The 20,683-nt window shown below is 43.0% G+C and overlaps 1 protein-coding gene across 1 annotated transcript in view; it reads right to left on the reverse strand.

The window, feature by feature from the left end:
- Positions 1-20,683, reverse strand: part of Nfia (nuclear factor I A) — a 166,645-nt gene that overhangs the window by 47,031 nt on the left and 98,931 nt on the right. Inside the window, exons 6-7 of the mRNA XM_038335160.1 lie at positions 9,261-9,439; positions 6,888-7,053 (exon numbers count right to left, since the gene is read on the reverse strand). Of these exons, the coding sequence (XP_038191088.1) occupies positions 6,888-7,053; positions 9,261-9,439 (345 nt within the window). The remainder of the gene's footprint in view (positions 1-6,887; positions 7,054-9,260; positions 9,440-20,683) is intronic.

Here is a 20,683-nt window from a genome sequence, read left to right on the forward strand (position 1 = left end):
CTCCCATGGCCTGGGAGGGGCCTGTTTTTCATATGCATGTTTGCCAAATTCATGTTAAATTACTTTTTGGTCTTTGCTAATGGGACAGGTATAAACCTTTAAAGTTTTCATTTACATTGTTCTACATCACATGAATTAGAAGCCTTTCTAATGTCTCCCTTCTCTTTCTTTATGTGCCTTCTTGTATTTCTTTGATTGTTGAGCTTTCTGATCCAGACTTTGAAAAGCATGTATTAAGTATTTTGGCCTTTTGTCACAAATGCTGAAAATATTTTCTTCACATTACATTTTGTAATTTGATCCAGGTATTTTTCACATCTATAATTTTTGATATTTTTAGTACAGAACTTGTTGGTTTTTTCTTTGATGGATGCCTGGATTGTATATGTTTGTGTATATGTATAGATGTGTGAATATATTATATTTTTTAGAGAGGCCTGCCTCTCTTAAATATTATAAATAAAACTGTACTGTGGTTTTTAAAGATCTGTAGGTCAACCTTTTAATGATTTTTGTCTGTCTGTTTGGGTTCCAGCTGAAATTTATTTTTATGGAAGAAATATTTTTCCAGAGGGCTACTCGGCTGTCCTAGTATATTCTACTGAATACTGGATCTTTCTCTTCAGATGCCACTCTCTTCATAGACTAAACACTGTGTATTTGGGCCTTGCAATGGCTTGAATAAGGATGGCTCATATATTTGAAAGCTTGGTCCACAGTTGACAGAACTGTTTGGGAAGAATTATGAGGTGAGACCCTGTTGGAAGAAGTGTGTCACTAAGAGTGGGCTTTGCAGTTTCAAAATCCCATGCCATTTCTAATTCTCATTCTTTCATTCTCTCTCTCTCTCTCTCTCTCTCTCTCTCTCTCTCTCTCTGTCTCACCCCAACTTTCAGACCAGGATGTAAGCTCTCAGCTGCTCTTCCAACACCATGCCTGCCATATTAAGCAAGTCCCCAAATAAATGCTTTGAAAAATAAGCTGTCATGGTCATGGTGTTTCCTCAGAGCAGTAGAACACTAAGACTGGCCTCACTCCTGATCCCCTAATGCAGAAGAATATAAAAATCAGACTATAATGGGAAAACTGGGAGTGGTGGCTTATGCCTGTAATCTGTGAACTAAGGAGGAAGCAGAATGCTAAAAGCTCCATGCCTGCCTACATAGCAAGATGGTCTCTGTCTCTCTCTGTCTCTCTCTCTCTCTCTCTCTCTCTCTCTCTCTCTCTCTCTCTCTCTCTGTGTGTGTGTGTGTGTGTGTGTGTGTCTGTCTGTCATTCACTCACTCACATATACCATGCTGATAACAGAAGTATTAGGAAAGAGATTAAAATTAATGGAAAAAAGGATAAAGTAAGTTTTGCTCTACATCAGACACTTCCTTGAGAGGAAGCAAAAATGGCAAGGAGAGTTTTGGTATTCTGTCTCTTGTGTATGGTGACAGTTACAAGAATCTGTGGTATTAAAAAATTCACAGGACTCTATGCCAAATTTTATTAAGTAGACATTTTAAAATTTAGAAAAGAATAATATAGTCTAGACATCAGTTGTGAAAAAAGTACTTTGGGAAATGGATCCACTAAGTTGGTTTTCTCTTAACTATAATCTACCATTTCTCTAAAAGATGGACCATAATCATTATGTCTTCCCACAAATTTTTTATTTTCTGTTCTGTGCTAATGAGACATACTCACACATAAATACCAGTGACTACTAAGATCTTTCCCGTTTCTCCACAGAGAGTTTTCGATGCCACAGAAAAGGAAGCTTTAGGCTATTTCACAAAGTCTCACATCACAGCGAAACAGAGGGAGTCCAGTTTCAAGGTGGCTGGGAGGGAATCATTTTCCTATAATACTTGCTACCTCATCTCTCCAGTTTGTCTTCTCTTTCTTAATCAGCTGAACAGGAAGCTTTCCTCTATGGGTTAATATGAGGGTGAAAAGAGGTCCTTCATGTAAAAGGATTCTTAAAGTACCTGCGCCCTGCTGAGAGCTCTGGTCTTCTGTGGCATCTCTCTCAAGCACCTCTCCCTAAGCGGCCTGGTCATCTGAGAAGATGGAACCTCCAATGAGAGAAAACCCCCACCAGGTTGGCCTATGGGTGAGGCTATTGGGCATCTCTTTGATTGATGATTAATGTAAGAGTGCCCAGCACTTTGTGGATGGTACTACCCTTGTGCAAATGGTTCAGAGTTATATAAGAAAGCAGGCTGGTCAAGCCATGAGGAGTCTGCCATGGCCTCTGCTTCAGCCCTTACCTCTGGGTTCCTGTTCTAATTTCCTGCCCTGACTTCCTTCTATGACGAACTGTGATGTGGAACTGTAAACTAAAATAAACCCCTTCTTCTCCAAGTTGCTTTTGTTCATGGTATCCTATTACGGCAATAGAAACCCTAAGATACATGCATACATACATACATACATACAGTCTGCAGTAGCAGAGCTAACATGGAAGTCCCACCCCATTCTACCATCAGAACATTGTACTGGACAAGGTAACCTTAATTTTCCCATTTCAGTTGTCTTGTCTATAAAATATTGACCTCAAAGGAGTGGTAGGAAGATAACACACATGGGGAGAGAGCTCTGGTTCATCAAAAGGCATCGAACATGTGCTGTTGGGTTTAAACACTTCTGTGCTTGTGGAAGATAATTGCTATGCTCCCGGTTATAGGTGCATATTCATTTACAGAATGAAACAGATACAAGATTCATTGGAGACATAAAAATAAACAATAAATGTTACTTGCTGTTACATGCTTCTACTTTAATAGAATTTTAGTTTAAAAAATCAAAAGTTCATAACCAAGAAGGAATGGAGGAGAAAAATGTTTATTACGAGTTTTATGCACCTTAAATTGATTTTTAATTAATTAACAAAGGAAAATATGCATATTTTATCTACCACCATAATTTAAAAGCGCTTTCTCCTTTGCATTCTAATTCCATGTTATGATGCCAATCTTTACTTTAGAAAAAAAGTGTGGAAAATTCCATTTTTGTGGGATGAGCTAGTGCCAACCTATGGCATAAGGAGCTATAATATCTCTCTCTCTCTCTCTCTCTCTCTCTCTCTCTCTCTCTCTCTCTCTCTCTCTCTCTCAGGGGGTGGAGGAAATTTCATTATGTAGTTCTGGATGGCTGGAACTCACTATGTAGACCAGAGTGGCCTTGGACTTACAGGGATCCACCTGCCTTTGCCTCTAGAGTGCTGGGATTGAAGACATGTGCCACCACACACAGAATCTCAACAACATCATGTCATATTGTATGTTTGAAAAGAAGTTGTTCATTAAGAATATGATGGGCCAGGTAGTGGTGAACATGCCAGCACTTCAGAGGCAGAGGCAGGTGGATCTCAGTGAGTTTGAGGCCAGTCTGGTATACAGTTCAAGTTCCAGAACAGCCAGGGCTGTTACACAGAAAAGCTATACCTCAAAAACAAAACAAAACAATCAAATAATAATAAAAAGATGATGCATCCTGAAATACTCTGCAGCATGTTCAGGGTTGCTATCAGTAGGAAGTTTTGCTTAGCTTGAGCACTGGGAGGTCTAATAAACTCTAGTGCCCACCTCTCACTCAGAATGGCTTTTCCTATCAGCTTCCTGTCTTCATCCTTTCAGGAGCCCAGGCTAAAAACCCTACAGGTCATGTCTGATTTCTCTCCTTCTTCTCAATCCACATCAGATGGCTCTGCAAAGCTTATTAACTCTCTTTAGAATATACCTGGAGTCTGAGAGCTTCTCACAGCTTCTACGAACCCCATCCCTAGGTCAGTGCATGGACAACTCTCACTTGGGTGATTGCCATAGCATGCCCACCATACTCTCAATTTTATCTACGGGTCCCTAGCTTCCTAATTCATGTGTGTTTTGTTCGTGATGAAAGTTCTTATCTGTTTCATTTATCTTGGTGCCCCTCGGTCTGGAATGGGGGCCCGCATGTAAACGACACCCATTACATCCATCATGACCCGTTTTTGTTCCTCCCCTGGCAACCTATTTCAACAAAGCCCGCCAGAATTTTTTACTAACGTGCAGGCTTTAGGAAGCATTAGTCTGCTGACAGTCTCACTTGCAGGAAATGTCCAGGTCCTGATGCTGGCCAAGAAGCATCCTGCATCCAAGGTCCTCCTCCATCCTCATCACCTCTCCCAACTTTCTCACTGTCCCCACTTCCTCACTCACACCAGACTGTTTTGGCTGATCCTTTACCGACCAGGCATCAGGTCCCACCCACCAGGGCCTCTCTCTAACGTCAAATGGCTGGGAGGTGTTGTTCCCCACCTGCATGCTACCCTACCGTTACTGCCCCTTGTCCATCAACGCCTTACGGATGTGTACAGACAACGGTCACTGTCTTACATCACCTGCGTTTCCTACTCACTGTGTTGTTTGCTCTCTCTCTTCCTCTTTGGAATAAAATCTTTATAAGATCAAGATTTTCGGAACACTTTTATCCCTTACTCTAGGTGCTGAAGTCTAGCACTTAGGATTTTTGGCACCCAGCTGACATTCAATAACCTGAATGGAGAAGAGGTTTTCATTCAGTGGGGATGGAAACCCACATCACCAGCTTCTCAGTGAGAGTGGAACACAATGTGAACTTCTGCCACAGGTCAAGGATCCTATCTGGCACATACTATACAGTTGCATACAGTATAAGCAATGGCTCTGAACACATATTAAAATATCCAAGTCCTTTTTAGGAAAGAGTACAGCTTTATCCTCACTCCCACTTCACTGGTTTTTAAGGGGATGGGAACAAATTTTTCCCATTAAAATATATTTTATTTTATAGGCAAATTTTTCCAGATCTGCCTTGGATTTTTTTCTTTCCCATACTGAAAAGTTTAGTATTAGTTCCAGAGGCAACACATACTCCGCTCTAGGCGGGCATCCATTTGTATTTCATTATTAGATGATAGTAAAAATGTTGCTTTGACCTTTAGTCGGTCACAAAGCATGCCTATTTCCTGCTTCCTCCTGGCTAACCTGCTGTGAGTGGGCAGAGGAGTTAACGGTACTCCCATCGAGAGGGAGCTGAAGCCTCCCAAAAGTTGGTAACAGAGAAGGCCTTTGGCTTGATTTTCTGTTTTGTGTTTTTTTAAATGAAAAAAATCTTATTTTACTGCAAGTAATACCAAACCCCTAAATAGAAAAATATCTGCCACTGTTCTTTGAAACAAGCTTCAGTTTTGGATGCACAGTCGGGATGCAGGGCATCATACGGAACACCCTGCCTGATGCTGCTTCCTGCTGCAGGTGAGCTCTAATAAACTGCTAAGGACAGACAGACCGAACCATCCTGCAATTTTAGTTTCTAAGAAAGCACGTGATATTTAAAAAGTGTAATTTCCTCTTAACTTCTTATCCATTAGTAACACTAGTTTTCTACCTCTTTCCCAGCTTGCTTCTGAGATGTGCCAACGACTCACAGTTAAGCAGCTTCCTTCCCATGCTAGCAGATACTGGTTCTCCCCTTTGCAGATGAGCATAAGACTGACTCATATCTTACCAGATAGGTCTATCTCCCCAAACTGCCCCTGGATTTCAGTTCTTCTGCTGAAGAATTTATGCACAATGTCATCTATTTACCCAAAGAAATACTAGATAATACAAAGTTCACTCTCTGATCTATGTCCAAGGGATGCAAAGTCACTTTATGCTCAATGTTCCAAGAACCAATTCCAGTGACTATGGTCTAAGCGAAGGACTGTCTTTCCTTTTTGGCTCTTTCTCTCCTGTATCCACTGCCATTAATTACAATATTGAAGGGAAGAAAGCCAAGAGCCCTTCTTATTTAAAGCTTGTTTATGTTTAACACCCCTCCACCTGTTCCCTTTCATTCAACTGTTCTTCAAGTTCCTGACCTTACCACTTCTTTTCCTGATGGCTCTTCCATCTTTTTCTCATTTCCTCTTCCATCAGAGGCACCCTGCCACCACCCCTGGGCTCTCCCAGGGGCACTGCCACTGCCTCCATCCCTACACTTTCATCCTCTCTAAAGGATTGAGGAAGGCCCCATCACACCACCTTTCAAAGCCAGGCTACCAGGTCACCTGGCAGCTCCAGCCATCACTCTTTCTGCCATCACTGCAGACAGGAACAGAGGCTATAATTTGTGTGTTCGCACCTTTTAGAGCCCTTCCATCTCCAAAAATACCAAGAAATATCTGGAGAATGGCTCACCGTGGAATTCATCAAACAATCATTCCCTGCATATAAAGAGATGTCAGAATCCTCTAGTTTACAATTAAGTGCTCCCACACTGTTGAGAGAAGAGTCAAAAGGTTCTCTCTCTCCATGCAGTCCTACTCTGTTTTTCCTTCCCTTCCCAAGTCTCCTCATGTGGCTCCCATGGCTTCCAGCTTTGACTTCTTATCAGGCCCTTCTTACTCTTAGCAGCATTCAATGCACACACCTTTGCATGGACACGCTGATCTAGACAATTTCCTATCTCATGTATAAGGCATAGAACTTTTATCTCTTATCACGTTTCTAGGGATAACCAACACTTTTGCTATTAAGAATATGCACAAGCAGATGCTTTTAGGACATAATGGAAATAGTATTCTATGCAAACCACTCTAGCAATACACAAACTTTACTAGGTTTTACCTTGTTCCCAGTACTCAGTATGTAGCTACAGCATCTTAATCTACCACCTGCACCCAATCATCTCCATATCTGGTGTAGTCTGACAGCAGATGGGAGTGGTATTCACTGTGACTCGGATCTGGGCTCTGCCAGCTCATGTTATAGATAAAGCGGTGGGATCTGTGCTTATTGCTGAAGCCCGCACAGCAAGGGACAAGGCTTAAGTGTGAACTCAGGTGCACAAAGCATGGTAAGTAACCGGCGCCTTGTCTTGGTCATACTTACTCGGTGAGGTGGGGGAGGCTGCACCTCCTTCTGTTGATGTGGTTGGAGGCTTGGTGTCTGGCATGGGCAGAGGCACAGGCCTGGCCATTGGTGGTGGCGGTGGCGGCGGCAACATTGGGGTGGGGAGGAATGGGTTGTGTACCTTGCCTTGACTGCTTCCATTGGGCTGCAAGGGTTCAGAGAAAACACACACAAGGAAAAGAATAAACGGATGTCAGCTATTAGCTCCTTCTGCAAAGCAAGACTCGTTAGGTGCCTGTCATGCACATCACAAATATTCAGGCTATTGGAGGCACAATGATCTTTTGTTCCCCAGAGGGTCGTGTCTAGGAGCCCTTTAGACCTGTCCGTCCCTGAATAACCAGTTCTTGCTTGGTGCTGTTTCAGCTGCTGCTTCCACCAACAATTTCAAAATGTTTACAAAATGAATACAAAATACTTGTTTAATACGTACATGCTTATTAGACTGAGGTGTTATTCTTCCATGGGCATTTATATAGGTAAAACGATGATCACTATAATATATATATATATATATGTATATATATAATGATATTTTTAATTTTCATTTCTTAAAGTTGATCTAAGACAGTTAAAACTGTATTCAAGGAACATAGATATTTTCTTTCACATATCATATAGAAATAGGCACAAAAACTGTAATATTTGGCTATCAGATTTCTACTAGAAAAAAATACCACCTCTGATTTGACTTATGCCAGCGAACGCCATGGAACTTGTCCTTTGCTGGCTGCCTGGTGTTAGAACAGTCACAGAACAGCTTGTAGCAAAGTCAAGTTTCCCTCAGAAGAGAACGTGTAACACTTATTTTCAAAGTTTTTGAAAAAGTCTTACGAAGAGACTTTTCTCAAACCCCGTAAAATTCTGGTCAAAATGCAAAACAGGGCATTTGGCAGTTACAGAAAGTGATGTCATGACATTAAAGAGACCACATTGGATGTTCAGAAGTCAGAGTTGGTACCAGTGACCAGTTCAGATTTTCATGATTTCCCAAGTGGCTTTCCATAATGAGTTACAGCCAGCAATAGCCCATATGTAGACAGCAGGTCCAACCCAAAATTTAGTTGAAGGAGAGCCTATTGTCCTGGGCTTTGAAGAATAAACTTAGTAATTCTGCATTGGCAGGCTCAGTACTTCATCGGCACTCGTGGTATTTGCAGTATGTTTTCCCGGATGCTATCTGATAAGCAGAAGGCTGTGCACACTCACTAGGTAGCATCCTTGTCTGTGATTCCCCAGATGCTGTCTGATGAGCAGAAAGCTGTGCACTCTTACTAGCATCCTTGCCTGTGTATAATTTCTGTGTGGACCCAAAGTCCACACGTGAATATTTTAGAATAAGTGAAGCAAATGAATACACAAGCAAAATGAAAAAAAGGCACCATATTGATTTGTTGTCTAGACAGAAATGTATCTGTGAACAGATCGCCAGACATTAGTCAAAGCTGCCATGCTGGCTCAAATCTGCAGAATCAGGTCTTTCTGCAGGGGAGACAAACCAGCGACAGAGCGGTGCGACCTAGCATCCTAAACCAGGCAATAAGAATTATGGCTAATCTGTGGCTGCATGCATAGATATTATGAGAAAAGGAAGTCAAATGTGGCTTTCTGCTGGTCTTAGTTTATTATTATTATTGCTATTGGCCTTGGGATACAGCTATTCATTGTAAACATATAGCTTTATATTTGTAATAAAATTTGCGATTTTATAAAATAACGTTTACTATTGGAATGCTATTTCAAATTGTGATTCTTTGGCTTATTTGAGAAAAATGAAAACATTCATTTGTAGTTATTGAACGTGGCTCAGTTTTATATGGAGATAAGTGGAGAAGATAACTGTTCGTAGAAATAACAAACCATAATAAACTTTGCTTCTAGCATCTTGAGTTCAAGTACTGGTCAACTGGATCTAAAGTGTTAGAAGACTGTATTTTTTTTTTAAATCAACTTGGTTGATCTGAAACATCTGCCTCCCTTTGCTCCTGACCTCTCTTTACTATCCCAAAACATGACTGAACATTATTCGGTCTTTCTATTTAGCTAACTGTATGACCCTGGGGCTAGAATGCTGGAGGTGGAACTCAAAAGGTTACACGGTTCCCTCTCTAGACAATTTATATCCATAACCTTGACAGCTGCAAACTTAACACAAACACTGATTTTAAACCCTGGCCAATCACTCTTGCAGCAAGTTAACTTTCCCATAATCTAGAATAAATATGACACTTGCCTGCAGTCAGTCAGCATGACTTTAGGACACAAAACCACGTGGTCACACACGGTCTCCTTATTATTTTTACATTTGGTTAGCATTTCTAGAGAAATACGGGGGGAAAAAAGTTTCCTTACATTGAGGAAGCCCACCTGTCCAGCTTGCTGACCAGCATCAGGGCAGACAAGCTGGACAAACTCTTTCAGCGTCTCCTGAGGGTGGTAGCGGATGGCTGGGTGTGAGAAATAAGGCCCAGGCTGCTGGATGATGGGTGACGTTGGGAAGTGGAGCGTCGACGGCGTCGCATGTGGACTCGCTGCAGGAAACAAAACAAGACACATCAGGGTTAAGGGGAATGCGGCTTTGCACTGCTGAACTAAAGGCCTCTTTTTTAAATTTTTTTTTTCTTCTCCACACCCAATTCACAGTGCTGCTCATGTGACAGGATGTAGCGCTGGACAGTTCTGATGGATTTTCTCCTCTAAGGCTCTAAGACAAACATGGAGGTTAGCGTAGGATAGAATTTCACATTGCCTCTCTATGTTCAGTGGACGTGAGTTATAAAGGCATTAATAATCCTTGTTGAAGATGAAGATTATTCATTACCTTAAGAGCCTTTTTAATGAAGCAAGCAATAAAAAATGTATTTGGTAGATTAGACCTGATTTAACCGACATTACATTTGACAAATTCTACTTTGCACATATGGATCCCCTTTCATGCCGAGCTACCCATAGATAATAATTCATTGTTAAAGCTCTTACACTCCTTTCAAGGAAATTTCTAGGGACTAATTCAGGACTGGAGTTTTTTGAAGTCTGTAGTAAATGATCACTTAATGAACCCATGCAATTTGGGTGCCTCACTTTACGGTGGAAGGTTCATGTTGCATTTTTCTCTGTTGCCCTTTCAAAGCTAAAGCAGCTACAGGCTGAGTAGGCAGGAACTCCGTGAAAGGTTGCTTCTCTGCCATAAATCTGATAAGAGATTCAGACAATGACTCCTTTATATTTGAACCCTGATAAATATCATTTGTACAAGATTACATTAGATAAAAAAGCTTATGTGAGATCTTAATAATTTTTCCAGGAATGCTTTTGTCCTTAAATTGGAGAGATGATGGCCAAGACCTGCCAGAAGATAAGGGCTTTGTGTGAGGGGGCTGATAACACTTAGAGTAAGTCCAATCAGAAGAGAAAAGACTCTGGATAAGGGGTACATATGCCTCCCTGGTCCCTTCCTTTTATAGTTTAAATCTTTAAACTGAAGGGTTTCCTACAAAGAGAAACACAGAAGTGCCCACAGTTTTAGAAATATGACTTTCTGAATACCAAGAAAAATTCATACTATTGAAGAGAATCCAAAGTTCAGTAGGCCCCTCCTTTTTCCCACCATCCCACTGGAATGATTAGGAATGCATGCCCACTGATACTGGGGTCTCCTGAGAATTAGGGTATTTTTTTTTAATAATAACCTAAGGGGGTAGGGCTTTGTGAGTCAGAGCAACCCTTATAGTTCCTAGAGTAGAAATGCAGGCTGGAGCAGAAGCAGGACACCAACCCAGGCTTGCAGATAATCAGGTAGAATCATCGGTTTCAGGCCACTCGAATTCATTCAATAAAAATTCAGAGGTTCTCATCATGGTTTCAAGAGACAACATTGGGCTGATCCAGAAATTTTGTTTTTGCCCTTAATCATACAACTGAGGATGTCAGAAACATAATCTATTGAAATCAGAATTTTCCACACACTCCCTCTCCCACTTACTCTTCTGTTTGCTCCTGCCTTGGTAGACAGCTTTGCTATCCACTTAGTCGCTCACTCAGAACTGAGTATGGCACTGATAAATATTTGCTGGTTGCACACTAAATATCTGAATAAAGGAGTATGAAAAATAAGAAAAATAACCACAAGCTGGGCGGTGGTGGCACACGCCTTTAATCCCAGCACTCGGGAAGCAGAGGCAGGCGGATCTCTGAGTTCGAGGCCAGCCTGGTCTACAAGAGCTAGTTCCAGGACAGGCTCTAGAAACTACAGGGAAACCCTGTCTCGAAAAACCAAAAAAAAAAAAAAAAAAACCACAAAACTTTTCAAGGACAAAATACGTTTTTGTCCCCTGATGAAGAGCCCAGCAAACATGGAGGAAAACAGTTGTGAGTTAAGACCACCTACAACGAAATATAAATCTTGGAATCCATTATAATCTCGGAGTGAACACTGAGAAGCTAAAGAGTTAAACGCTCCTGGACTCTTCTTCCCCTGGAAATTGTACTACTGGATTTAAAGAATGAAAGGACTTTTTTTTCTTCTAGCATGATGTAGTTGTCTCTAATGGTATAAGAAACATTGACCAGATCCCTGTTTTTTTGACAGAGTCATTTCTAGTTGGCACTGTAGGTTTTATTTCTCAAATGAGGACAGGAATGTACTGAGCTGAAAAACATTATAGGTTCAACTGTTGCAGCAAGTCAAACACGAAGGTGATGACTCCGTTGCTAAGAGTCCTGGGAGACTGACCTTGACGATCAAGTGGCATCGCCTCAGGTTCCCACAGGGAGTGCTGAGTGGCTTTTGGAAAAGGAATGGTGGTGGCCAACAAAAGTATACACCCAAGGTAAAGCATTGCCTTGAGTAAAGATTAAGTAGATAAAAGTTAAAGAAATAATTCACCAGTGCCATGCACTCTCCCTGTGAATTGTTAATAAACATCATTGAACTTATTTTATTAAAGATGTAAAAGAAAAATTTCAGCAGCAGCGTAAATTCAGACTTCAATTTCTTTATTACATTTTAGCAATAGCAATTTATTCATCTTTTCCTTATGGTGCAGAATTCGGTGCAAGCTTGTGGTACTGTATAGAATTAATTCTATAATGACTGATTGATTAGGATCAATTAATTCTTAATTAATTCCAGGAAGTCATCTGGCCCGAGGTTCTAAATCAGACTTCTGCTGAGTCTGCACTTACAGGGTTGTCCTCTTTAAGCCTCTTTTCTCTTGCTGGGGACAGAGTCATCAGTTCAATGTAGAGATGCGAGCAAGCTGGCTCAAGGCTATGACCTTTAGTTTCCTCAGACAGAAACCTGCTATAGATGCCACAAAGATCTGCTGATTATTATTAGACCCCTGGTGTTTCTCTGGATAATCTTCATCTTGTTCTGGATGCTGAGGCCCCGAGAAGTCCAGAGCTAAGATTTAATCAACGTCTTTTCTTCTTTTCTCCTCTCTATTTTTTCCTTTCCTTTTATCTTGGGTTTGATGTTGTAAGTATACCTAAGTTTGTATCTAAGTTGTTTCAAATCATTTTAGAAGGAGTCACTGGAGCTAAATCAATCAATTAAGTCATTAAATGTTCTTTGAGATGACTGGAGGAAGCTGTATAGAAAAGAAACTACCACGATGAAGCTGCCATGGTGTTGATGGAGAGCACAGATGGCTATGAGTCCAAATTTTTGTTGAGGAGAAACATCTCTTATGGATGTGTGTGTGTGTGAATAGTTGACACAATAAAAAATTATGGTGCATTATGTAAATGCATATTTAGATCCTTTAAAATGTGCATTATTTACTTGAGAGTCAATAAAGGCTTTTCTCCAGTGGTTATAGTTTATTGCAGAGCATCCATCTGGATCCATGTTGAAGTTAATACAATACTATGAATTAAAAGACACTACCACATTGGCTGCTTCTGGGGTCTACAGCTCTTAGTACCCCAGGCCAGGAGCAACACGCCTGTCTGGAATGCTTCACTCTGAATGGCTCTCCCTGCTAGCTTAACCGCAGGTAGCAGCCAACCTGGTTTACAACAACTTGGGAATACAGATAGGATGGAGAGGAAGGAAGTGGAACAGGTTTCTCTGTCTGTCACGGCCCAAACAACGTCATCACAAACACATTCAGAAACAGGATTTCCTAAGGGTCCAGTAATCACTTATGGTCAGGCAGAATGGCCTGGCGTCCTTCCTCCCCAGACTCCAGAACTTTCGAATTATTTAAAATTATCTCTTTTAATTTGAAGAAGAGGAAGGCTAAAAGTCCAACACTACTAAGCACATGTTTAACTCAAAAATGCTTCCTCTTATTAAGTCAGAATTGACCCAGGCTGGGGAGGAGAAGGCCAAGGCCAACACAATGTGGCGGGATACGTGACCTGACAGCTATGCATGGTCTTCCAGTCCAGTGAAAGCAGGAGACCGCTAGGACACATGAGCCATGTGCATGTGACTGCAGACTGCAGAGAGAATGGTACTGGGGTGGGCGACCAGACCTTGTATCCTCACGCTTTATTAAAATCTTAGAAAAGAAAGTCATTTCTCCTCACTGTTTACAAGGAGTCTTCTGAAGCCCAACCTTACAAATCCTAGGAACACATCCATCTCCTAAAGCCAAACCATCACGTGTTGAAGCCTGTCATTCTGCGCAGCCCTGCTGATGCCCTTATCAATCCATTCCTCATCCGTGAACCCCTGGAGCTTCCCACAGTGTACACAGAGATGTTAATTAGTTTTTGTTTTTGGGCACCAGCCATCAGATCCTAGCCTGTCCTGGGAGAGGTTCCACAGGGACGTTGTCCAGAGGTGACAGAGTCATAAATTCTCCTCCTCCTTCAAGTGCAGCATGCTTGCAGATGCAGGCTTCTTTGCTGGTAAGAATGAAGGAAGGGCAGCTCTAAAGTCCAGATCTGCAGAGTGTCATGTTCTTCCCAGTAATGAAGAGGGACAACAGCTGAGGTTCCGAGTTGTTTCTTCTGCTGGACTGTCACAAGGAACTGCTACCCATGCGTCTGCAGCAGCTTGGAATACTCTTTCTAGAGAAAGAGTGGCTTTGAGAACTCCTGACTACTCTGGCTTAGAAGTAAACTCCCCACCCTGCAAGGCAAAACTCAAAAGAAGAAATTCTAAGAAAAAAAAATCTCACCTAAAACCAAAAAGCCTTCCACAGGGGCAAACGGAAGTTGTATTGTTTGGGTTGTCAACTACTGAACTTCTTAAGAAACTCTAAACCAACACTATACAACCCACTGAAGTCCACCTGAAGCTTAGAAATCTATCCTAATGGCCCAAAGCTCTAATTGATAAATCATGCGTGAATCAGGCCTGCCATTTACGAAAGCTGAGAAGTTTGGGGCTGTGTGATTTATGTTAACAGATTCAGGAAAGGAGGAACTAGAACTAGTACTTGGGCCCTCAGGAGGCTGAGCCTTTTCTAAGCAACAAAGTGCGTGACTCAAAGCAAGCAAGGGTTCTTCACATTTTTCTCGTCCGTACCGTGAGTGTCATTGAGAAGCATGTGAAAGGCACAGGGGAAAGTATCGCATTACACGATGCTTTGCAAAATGGCAGCGTGTTCATATGAATGCTGCAGAGAGGGTAACAGCATGCTACAGCAGGGTTCCAAGCCGGTGATAAATCAAAGGCATCTTCTGATGGGAGATTAGAGTGTATATATATATATATATCTTGGAAAAATAGATCTCCTCTCCTTCGACAAAGAGAGGCCAATGTTGTTTTACATTCTTATGTACATCCATTTTAACTATATAAAAATCAGTGCTTCTCTTGACTCCACAAAGTTCTCCTCTGGCCTTCACAGACAGGCTGTGACTCTCATGTGATCTCTCACCACATCCCATATAAACCAACCAACCAACAAACAAACAAATAAAAACAAGTTCACAGCTTCTGGAGAAAAAGTTCTGTTTCTTCAAAGCTCTGGGTTCTGGTCTAGCACAGGAATGGAGACTCCCAGTCTATGGAGGGTATCTTGAAGGTCTGTGGCTATATTCTACACTGTGCTACAGAGCGGCCCTGGACAAGCCATTAACAAACGGGCGAAACTATGGTCAATAAAATCTCATTTAAAGTACAGAGTAGGCCTGGATTTACCCTGGCACAGACTCATGCGATTCCATTCATCCTTAACCCCTCTCAGCTCTGCAGTCTATCAGTCACTGCTCCCTCTGTCTCTACTTCACAGCCCTTCGTGAAGCCCCAGGCTTCTGGTGCTTCCAAGGCCACCAGCTTGTCGCCCACGCCTCCCCTGACGTTCCTTTGCCACGTCTCTTCACAGTTATTTAGCACGCTTTGGCCTTGGCTAGCTGCCCCCACCTATGGCATTCTGAGCGAAGCATATAAGTCAGAAAAGGAATGCAGCATATAATATAAGACCCAGAGGTCTTGGCATAATAGACTCGAGTGTTCGAGACCCATGCAGCTTGTGTCCTGGAACTCTGAGGAAGGACGGTGAGGGAATGGAAAAAGGACAGACACACAGACACATGCACAGGAAGTCTGGGATCACACACGGGGTCTGATACTGCCACAACAGGGGTGCCGCACAGGGGGATGGGGCTAAGTAATCTGAGTAAGAAGTCTCTGTGTGCCAGCAGTCTCAGGCTGTAGACATCCCGGAGGAGGAAGCCGCAGTGGCTAGTCTGCACACACTCCCCAGTCGTTCATAAACACACCCATGGCTCTGGAGGAAAGTTTGCCATTTCTACGGACCCACACCTGCGTAAGGCTTTGCCACTTCTCTGGAGCAAAGGCACTGGGGCCCTCCACAGGCTGTGTCTATATCCACAATGCACACTTGCTCAGGACTCCACTCTCTCAGGGCTTCCTCCACCCCCTACACGTGGGCTTAAAATTTAGCCCCACCCACTCTCTGCCACAATTCAAGCTATAGTTTCTGAAGGTCTCTATGGTTCTATATGCCATCTCTATGACGGAGACTAATACAACATAGATTTGCTGTGAGGTTAAACATCAGGTGTGTGGCACCCGATGCGGTTTCTGACCCCACAACAGGCAGTGAAGAGCCTCTTGTGTTGATGTCCCCATTACAGAAAAGGACACTGGGAGGCAATTCATTCCCATACCCTCAGATCAGTTCTGGCTGTACAGAGCCTGCACCACACACAGGAAGAAGGTCGGTGGAGTAAAAAGTTCCCGTTCTGTGCCTCTCTCCACACACAGGACTATGTGGATATTGAGAGAGCAGCAACAGCATGGGTCTGACATAAGGGTCTTAGAACTAATTTTGCAAACAACGAAATGCAGACACAGTATTAGCGGTGGCAATGCCTTTGTCTTTACAGTAAAATAACTATGTTCAAAAACCTGAAATGCTTCTTTTCTGACCAACGATGTTTTAAATATCTACTCTTGCCTGGACAACCTAGATGGTTAAACTATGCGGCCATCTTGCCAGGCACTTTTCCACGTAGCGCTCAGAACTTGGGTGCTAATGCTGACTGTTCACACTGGCCTCTTCTTTACCATGGTGACACATCTGTCACTCAGGCTGCCTCCTGACCTATCCAGATTCCGAGCATGCTCTCTAAATAGCTGCCTAACCTGGGCACATGGGAACCTTCATCTCTCTGTTGAAAGGCCCCAAGGTGTATGCTGGTTAGATGGTTTGCACAGACTTAGCACGAAAGACGCTGTGCTAGGACCAAGGACATCTTTTGGGAAAGCTTTCTATTTGGACAGAAACCTGGGTGTTAGATTACTTTCTGCTTCTATATGGCTTACAAGGATGGACAAAGTCCCTTTCCTCTGGTTCTCTCATTTCAAAATAGGATTCGAAGGAAATATGGAGGCCAAATTAAATTTGGGTGGGTATATAGAATACAGTATCTAGAATCATGCTTACAAATAACTTGGTATGACTGATTCATGGTAATCGAATCAAAATCTAGAAGGCTAGAAAACAAAAGAGTATATGTCATTAAAAATATTTTTAAAAACAAGCCACAGGGCACATCTCTACTGCTGGCTAGGATATTCAAGGTTTATAGACAACAGAGTAAGTTAAGGTCTGACACACAGCCCCAGCCTTTATCCTGACAGGGTTCGGAACTGACCATATTCTCACACTAACCGCATTAGCTACCATGGTGGCCAATGTGAAATGTGTTCAAACAGCACCAAACAGCTATGGCTATCGCAGTTAGGAAGAGTGAGGATTTCATAGGCAACGCTGAGAGGAATCCAGGTCTGTGAAGGGAACTTCGACTTCTGTGTAAGATACAAGCGAGTTTACGGCACAAGAGGTGAAGAACGACAAACACATCAAAACAATTACTTGAGGAAACAACCCTCCTGCCCCAGAAGGGATAAATATGTGGCTAAGAGAAGCAGGCGGGAGTCTCCTGAGACCAGGATACCACCAGAGTGGCAGACTGAGCCTGTGCAGAAGTTAGGGACACACGGACGGCAGGTGCTGTGACTCGGGCTGTTTGCAAGTCTTTCTCCACAGTAAATATAAAGCAAGTAAGCACGTCAAAGAAAAACCAGCAAAATCCCTGTGCGGGCTGGTGTTTTTGTCAGCTGGACACAAGCTAGAGTCATCTGGGAAGAGGGAACCTCAACTGAGAAGGTATCTCCATTGCGTTGACCTGTAGGCCATACTGTGGGACACCTTTTTGATTAATGATTGAGGTGGGTGGGTCCAGCCCACCGTGAGCAGCGCCCCCCTCTGGGCAGTCCTGGAAGGGAAGTCAGGGGAGCAAGCCAGGAGGCAGAACTCTCCCATGGTCTCTGCTTTAGTTCCTGCCTTCAGTTTCCTGCTCTGCCTTCACACGATTGACTGCACGCTCTAAGCTGAAATAAACTCTTCCCTCTTCAGGGTGCTTTTGGTCAAGGCGTTTTATTCCAGTGACAGAAAGCATACTAAGGCAACCCCATAACTGCAGAGCTGAAGGACAAGCTTTAGCTCTTCTCTCCACCAACCATCAGGCTGACGGCACTTGAAGACCGTGCAGGTGATTGTGATAAGCAAAAGCCACTTCATGTGCTCACCTGAATCTGAAGTCTCCTTAGCCACCTTGCAGAATTAGAATATTTCTAATGTTTGTAGATTTTACTTAAGGGGAGGAAGAGTTAGTCCAGCATGTACAGTCTGGTACCAGCTGGCTCTGGTGCCCACTGCTCTGTGTCAGTCTCCCCTGGTCTTGCGGACCTGCTCTGTTCTGTAAGGGGTTTAGAAAGCAACTACTATGGATTAACACTGTTTCTGCCTTGCTAATGTGCACAAAGCTACTTAAGCCTTCTAACTGGCAGGCACACTTTCATTTTCTAAGTGTGTAATAGCACCAACTAGAAAACCCCTCTAGAGTTAGGAATGAATGTATAGAGTTAGAGCAGGCACATTCATTCAACAAACATACTGAAAATCTACCACAAGTGAAACAGTATGCTAGCTAGACTCGGAGTATTTATTATCCTTCAGATGTCTTCAGGAATGAGATATACGAAATGTAATCCAAAATATGCGGTGGGATCAGGAAAGCAAGACTCCAGAGTTGAACGTTCACAAATGAAGCTGCAGGTCTGCCTTGGTTTCAGTGAGAAGTGTTCATGTATTTGAACACTTGGTCTCCAGCTGATGGTGCTGTTATAGGTTACAGACCCTCAGGAGGTATAGCCTTGCTGGAGAAAGCACTTCCCTGGTGGGGAGCAGAGTTGGAGGGTTTATGGCTTCATATCACTCTCTGTTCTTTCTGTATGTGACAATGCGGTCAGCTAGTTTCTTGCCACCACTGCCATGCCATGCCAAGCCCGTCTCCTCCATGGCGGACTCTATCCCTCTGGAGTCTAAATAAACCCTTTCTTACTTAAGTTGCTTTGGCTGTGGTTTTCTATTGCAGCCTCAGAGAAGGTAACTAATACAAGGCTCACAGCAGGAACTAATGACGGCTTTCTAGGCTTGGGTTTGATTTGTGCTTTACAAGTGTTAAGTGCAGAAACAAGTCCCAGGCTGAAGAGGGTTGCTGTCCACTACCTAGCACCCCAAAGGGCTTCATGCCTCCTCCCCCTGGAATGTAAGGCACTGTTTTTGCCTGGCCAGCTGTCCTTATCCTTTTTTCTGTAAGCAGAGGTCTAAATTTCTTTGGAGAGCTTTTCTCCCTCAGCCTCAGGTTATGTGGTTAGTAACCCTGACACCTGGTTCTGATGGCAGTCGGAGAACTCAAGCTACACAATGAGATAGCCCGTTATCTTTGAGATATAAAAGTTGTTTAGAGATGAGCAAATGGCCCCAATTAGGCAAATTAGATCTATGGGTATCCAGTGGTAGCTGCTTTTCTAGATCCATTGTAGAAAAGTGATTCTTTCTCCCTTTGGTCAAAATTAAGTGTGGATTTGTTCATGCTTTGGATGCTACAGCATTAGGAGCCTGTGAATAGGGCTCACAGTAAGAAGAGTAGAGGGGATGTGTTATGATCTGTGAGCTTGGTTTTTGTTCACTTGAAGCCACACCCACCCAGAGATCTTTCAGTTGCTGAGCCTAACCCTCTGTCTTCTGTGGCAGTCAGTGGAAGGTAAAGCGAGTCAGTTGGAACTCTTAAAAAAGAGTCTTTGTTAACATATCTCCAGTTCACTGCCAAGAACTTGACAATTCAGCAACTTTTGTTATAGTGCTCAGGAATTTGGGGGTTCAGGATGATCTAGTGAGATCCCCTAAAGTGACAATGTTTTCTAACTGTGCCAACAGAAGGTACCCACAGAACCTGATGGACAAAGCCTCCAGCCTCCACTGACAGCTCAGATGGTCACGGTGCTGTCCTCAGGTTCTTCTATGGCCTGCTCATTAATTCTGTCTCAGCTGCAATGATGTCTGTTCTACTAGGTAGAAAGGCAAGAGTGGTCTTTTGAACTCGATCATTTGGGTCTCCACTGTTCATGGCAGCCAAAGGCTCAACGATTTTCTGCTGAATTGAGTCTGTAAGGAGCAGATGTTGCTGAACAAAGATACTTCCCCCTCTAGCAAGAGACACGGATAAAGGAGGTGGAGCTTGTATGGGTGAAATCTCTGTCCATCAAGGGATAGGCCACCCGCTCCACAGCAGAGTCCCCTCTACCACACATGAGTGGGGGCACAGGGAACCTGGGTCCGCTCACTTCCTCCAGTCCATCTCTCTTTTCTAGCTTGTTCGATTGTTTACTTCTAGATCAGCAAGAGATCTAGAAGTAAAGTGAGGCACTAAGACCATTTCTAGGAACCAAAGAGAGCAAAAGAGGTTCCGAGAGCAAGGCGGGAGTCTGAGAGAAAAGGACATTTACCGGACACACTGTGTTCCAAGCCCCCTACCACACAGGGCATTTTACTCTCTCCTCTCATAGATGCTTTTCCAAGTACATAAAAGTTGGAAGACAAAGGCCCACTAAGGACAAATGACTTCTGCAGGCTTAAATGGGGCCCACATGTCTTGGTAGAACTTAAATTCTGTTGTGGCCGACTCTACTGCCAGGCATAGCTCCTTCCTATACATTCTCTGCTTCTCTTTAAATTACTTTCTCAGAGCCCAAATGGTTTATTTCCTTTTAGAGTTTTTGTCCCAGACCCCTTAGTATTGAAGTAGAAGCAGGCAGCGCTGATACTCTCACACATGTTTTTCTCATAAGAAAACCGAGCGCTTCGAGAGATGTAGCGAAGCAGCTGACGTTGAATAGAAAGAAATGGCAAACAATGAATGTAAATTTTCTGTAGAACCATGACTTGAAAACCATGCAGGAACATGTGAGTGACTGCATGTCCTGGTGTTCCCAACACACG

The sequence above is a fragment of the Arvicola amphibius genome, chromosome 6 (assembly GCF_903992535.2).
Source record: "Arvicola amphibius chromosome 6, mArvAmp1.2, whole genome shotgun sequence".
NCBI classification, from domain to species: domain Eukaryota; kingdom Metazoa; phylum Chordata; class Mammalia; order Rodentia; family Cricetidae; genus Arvicola; species Arvicola amphibius.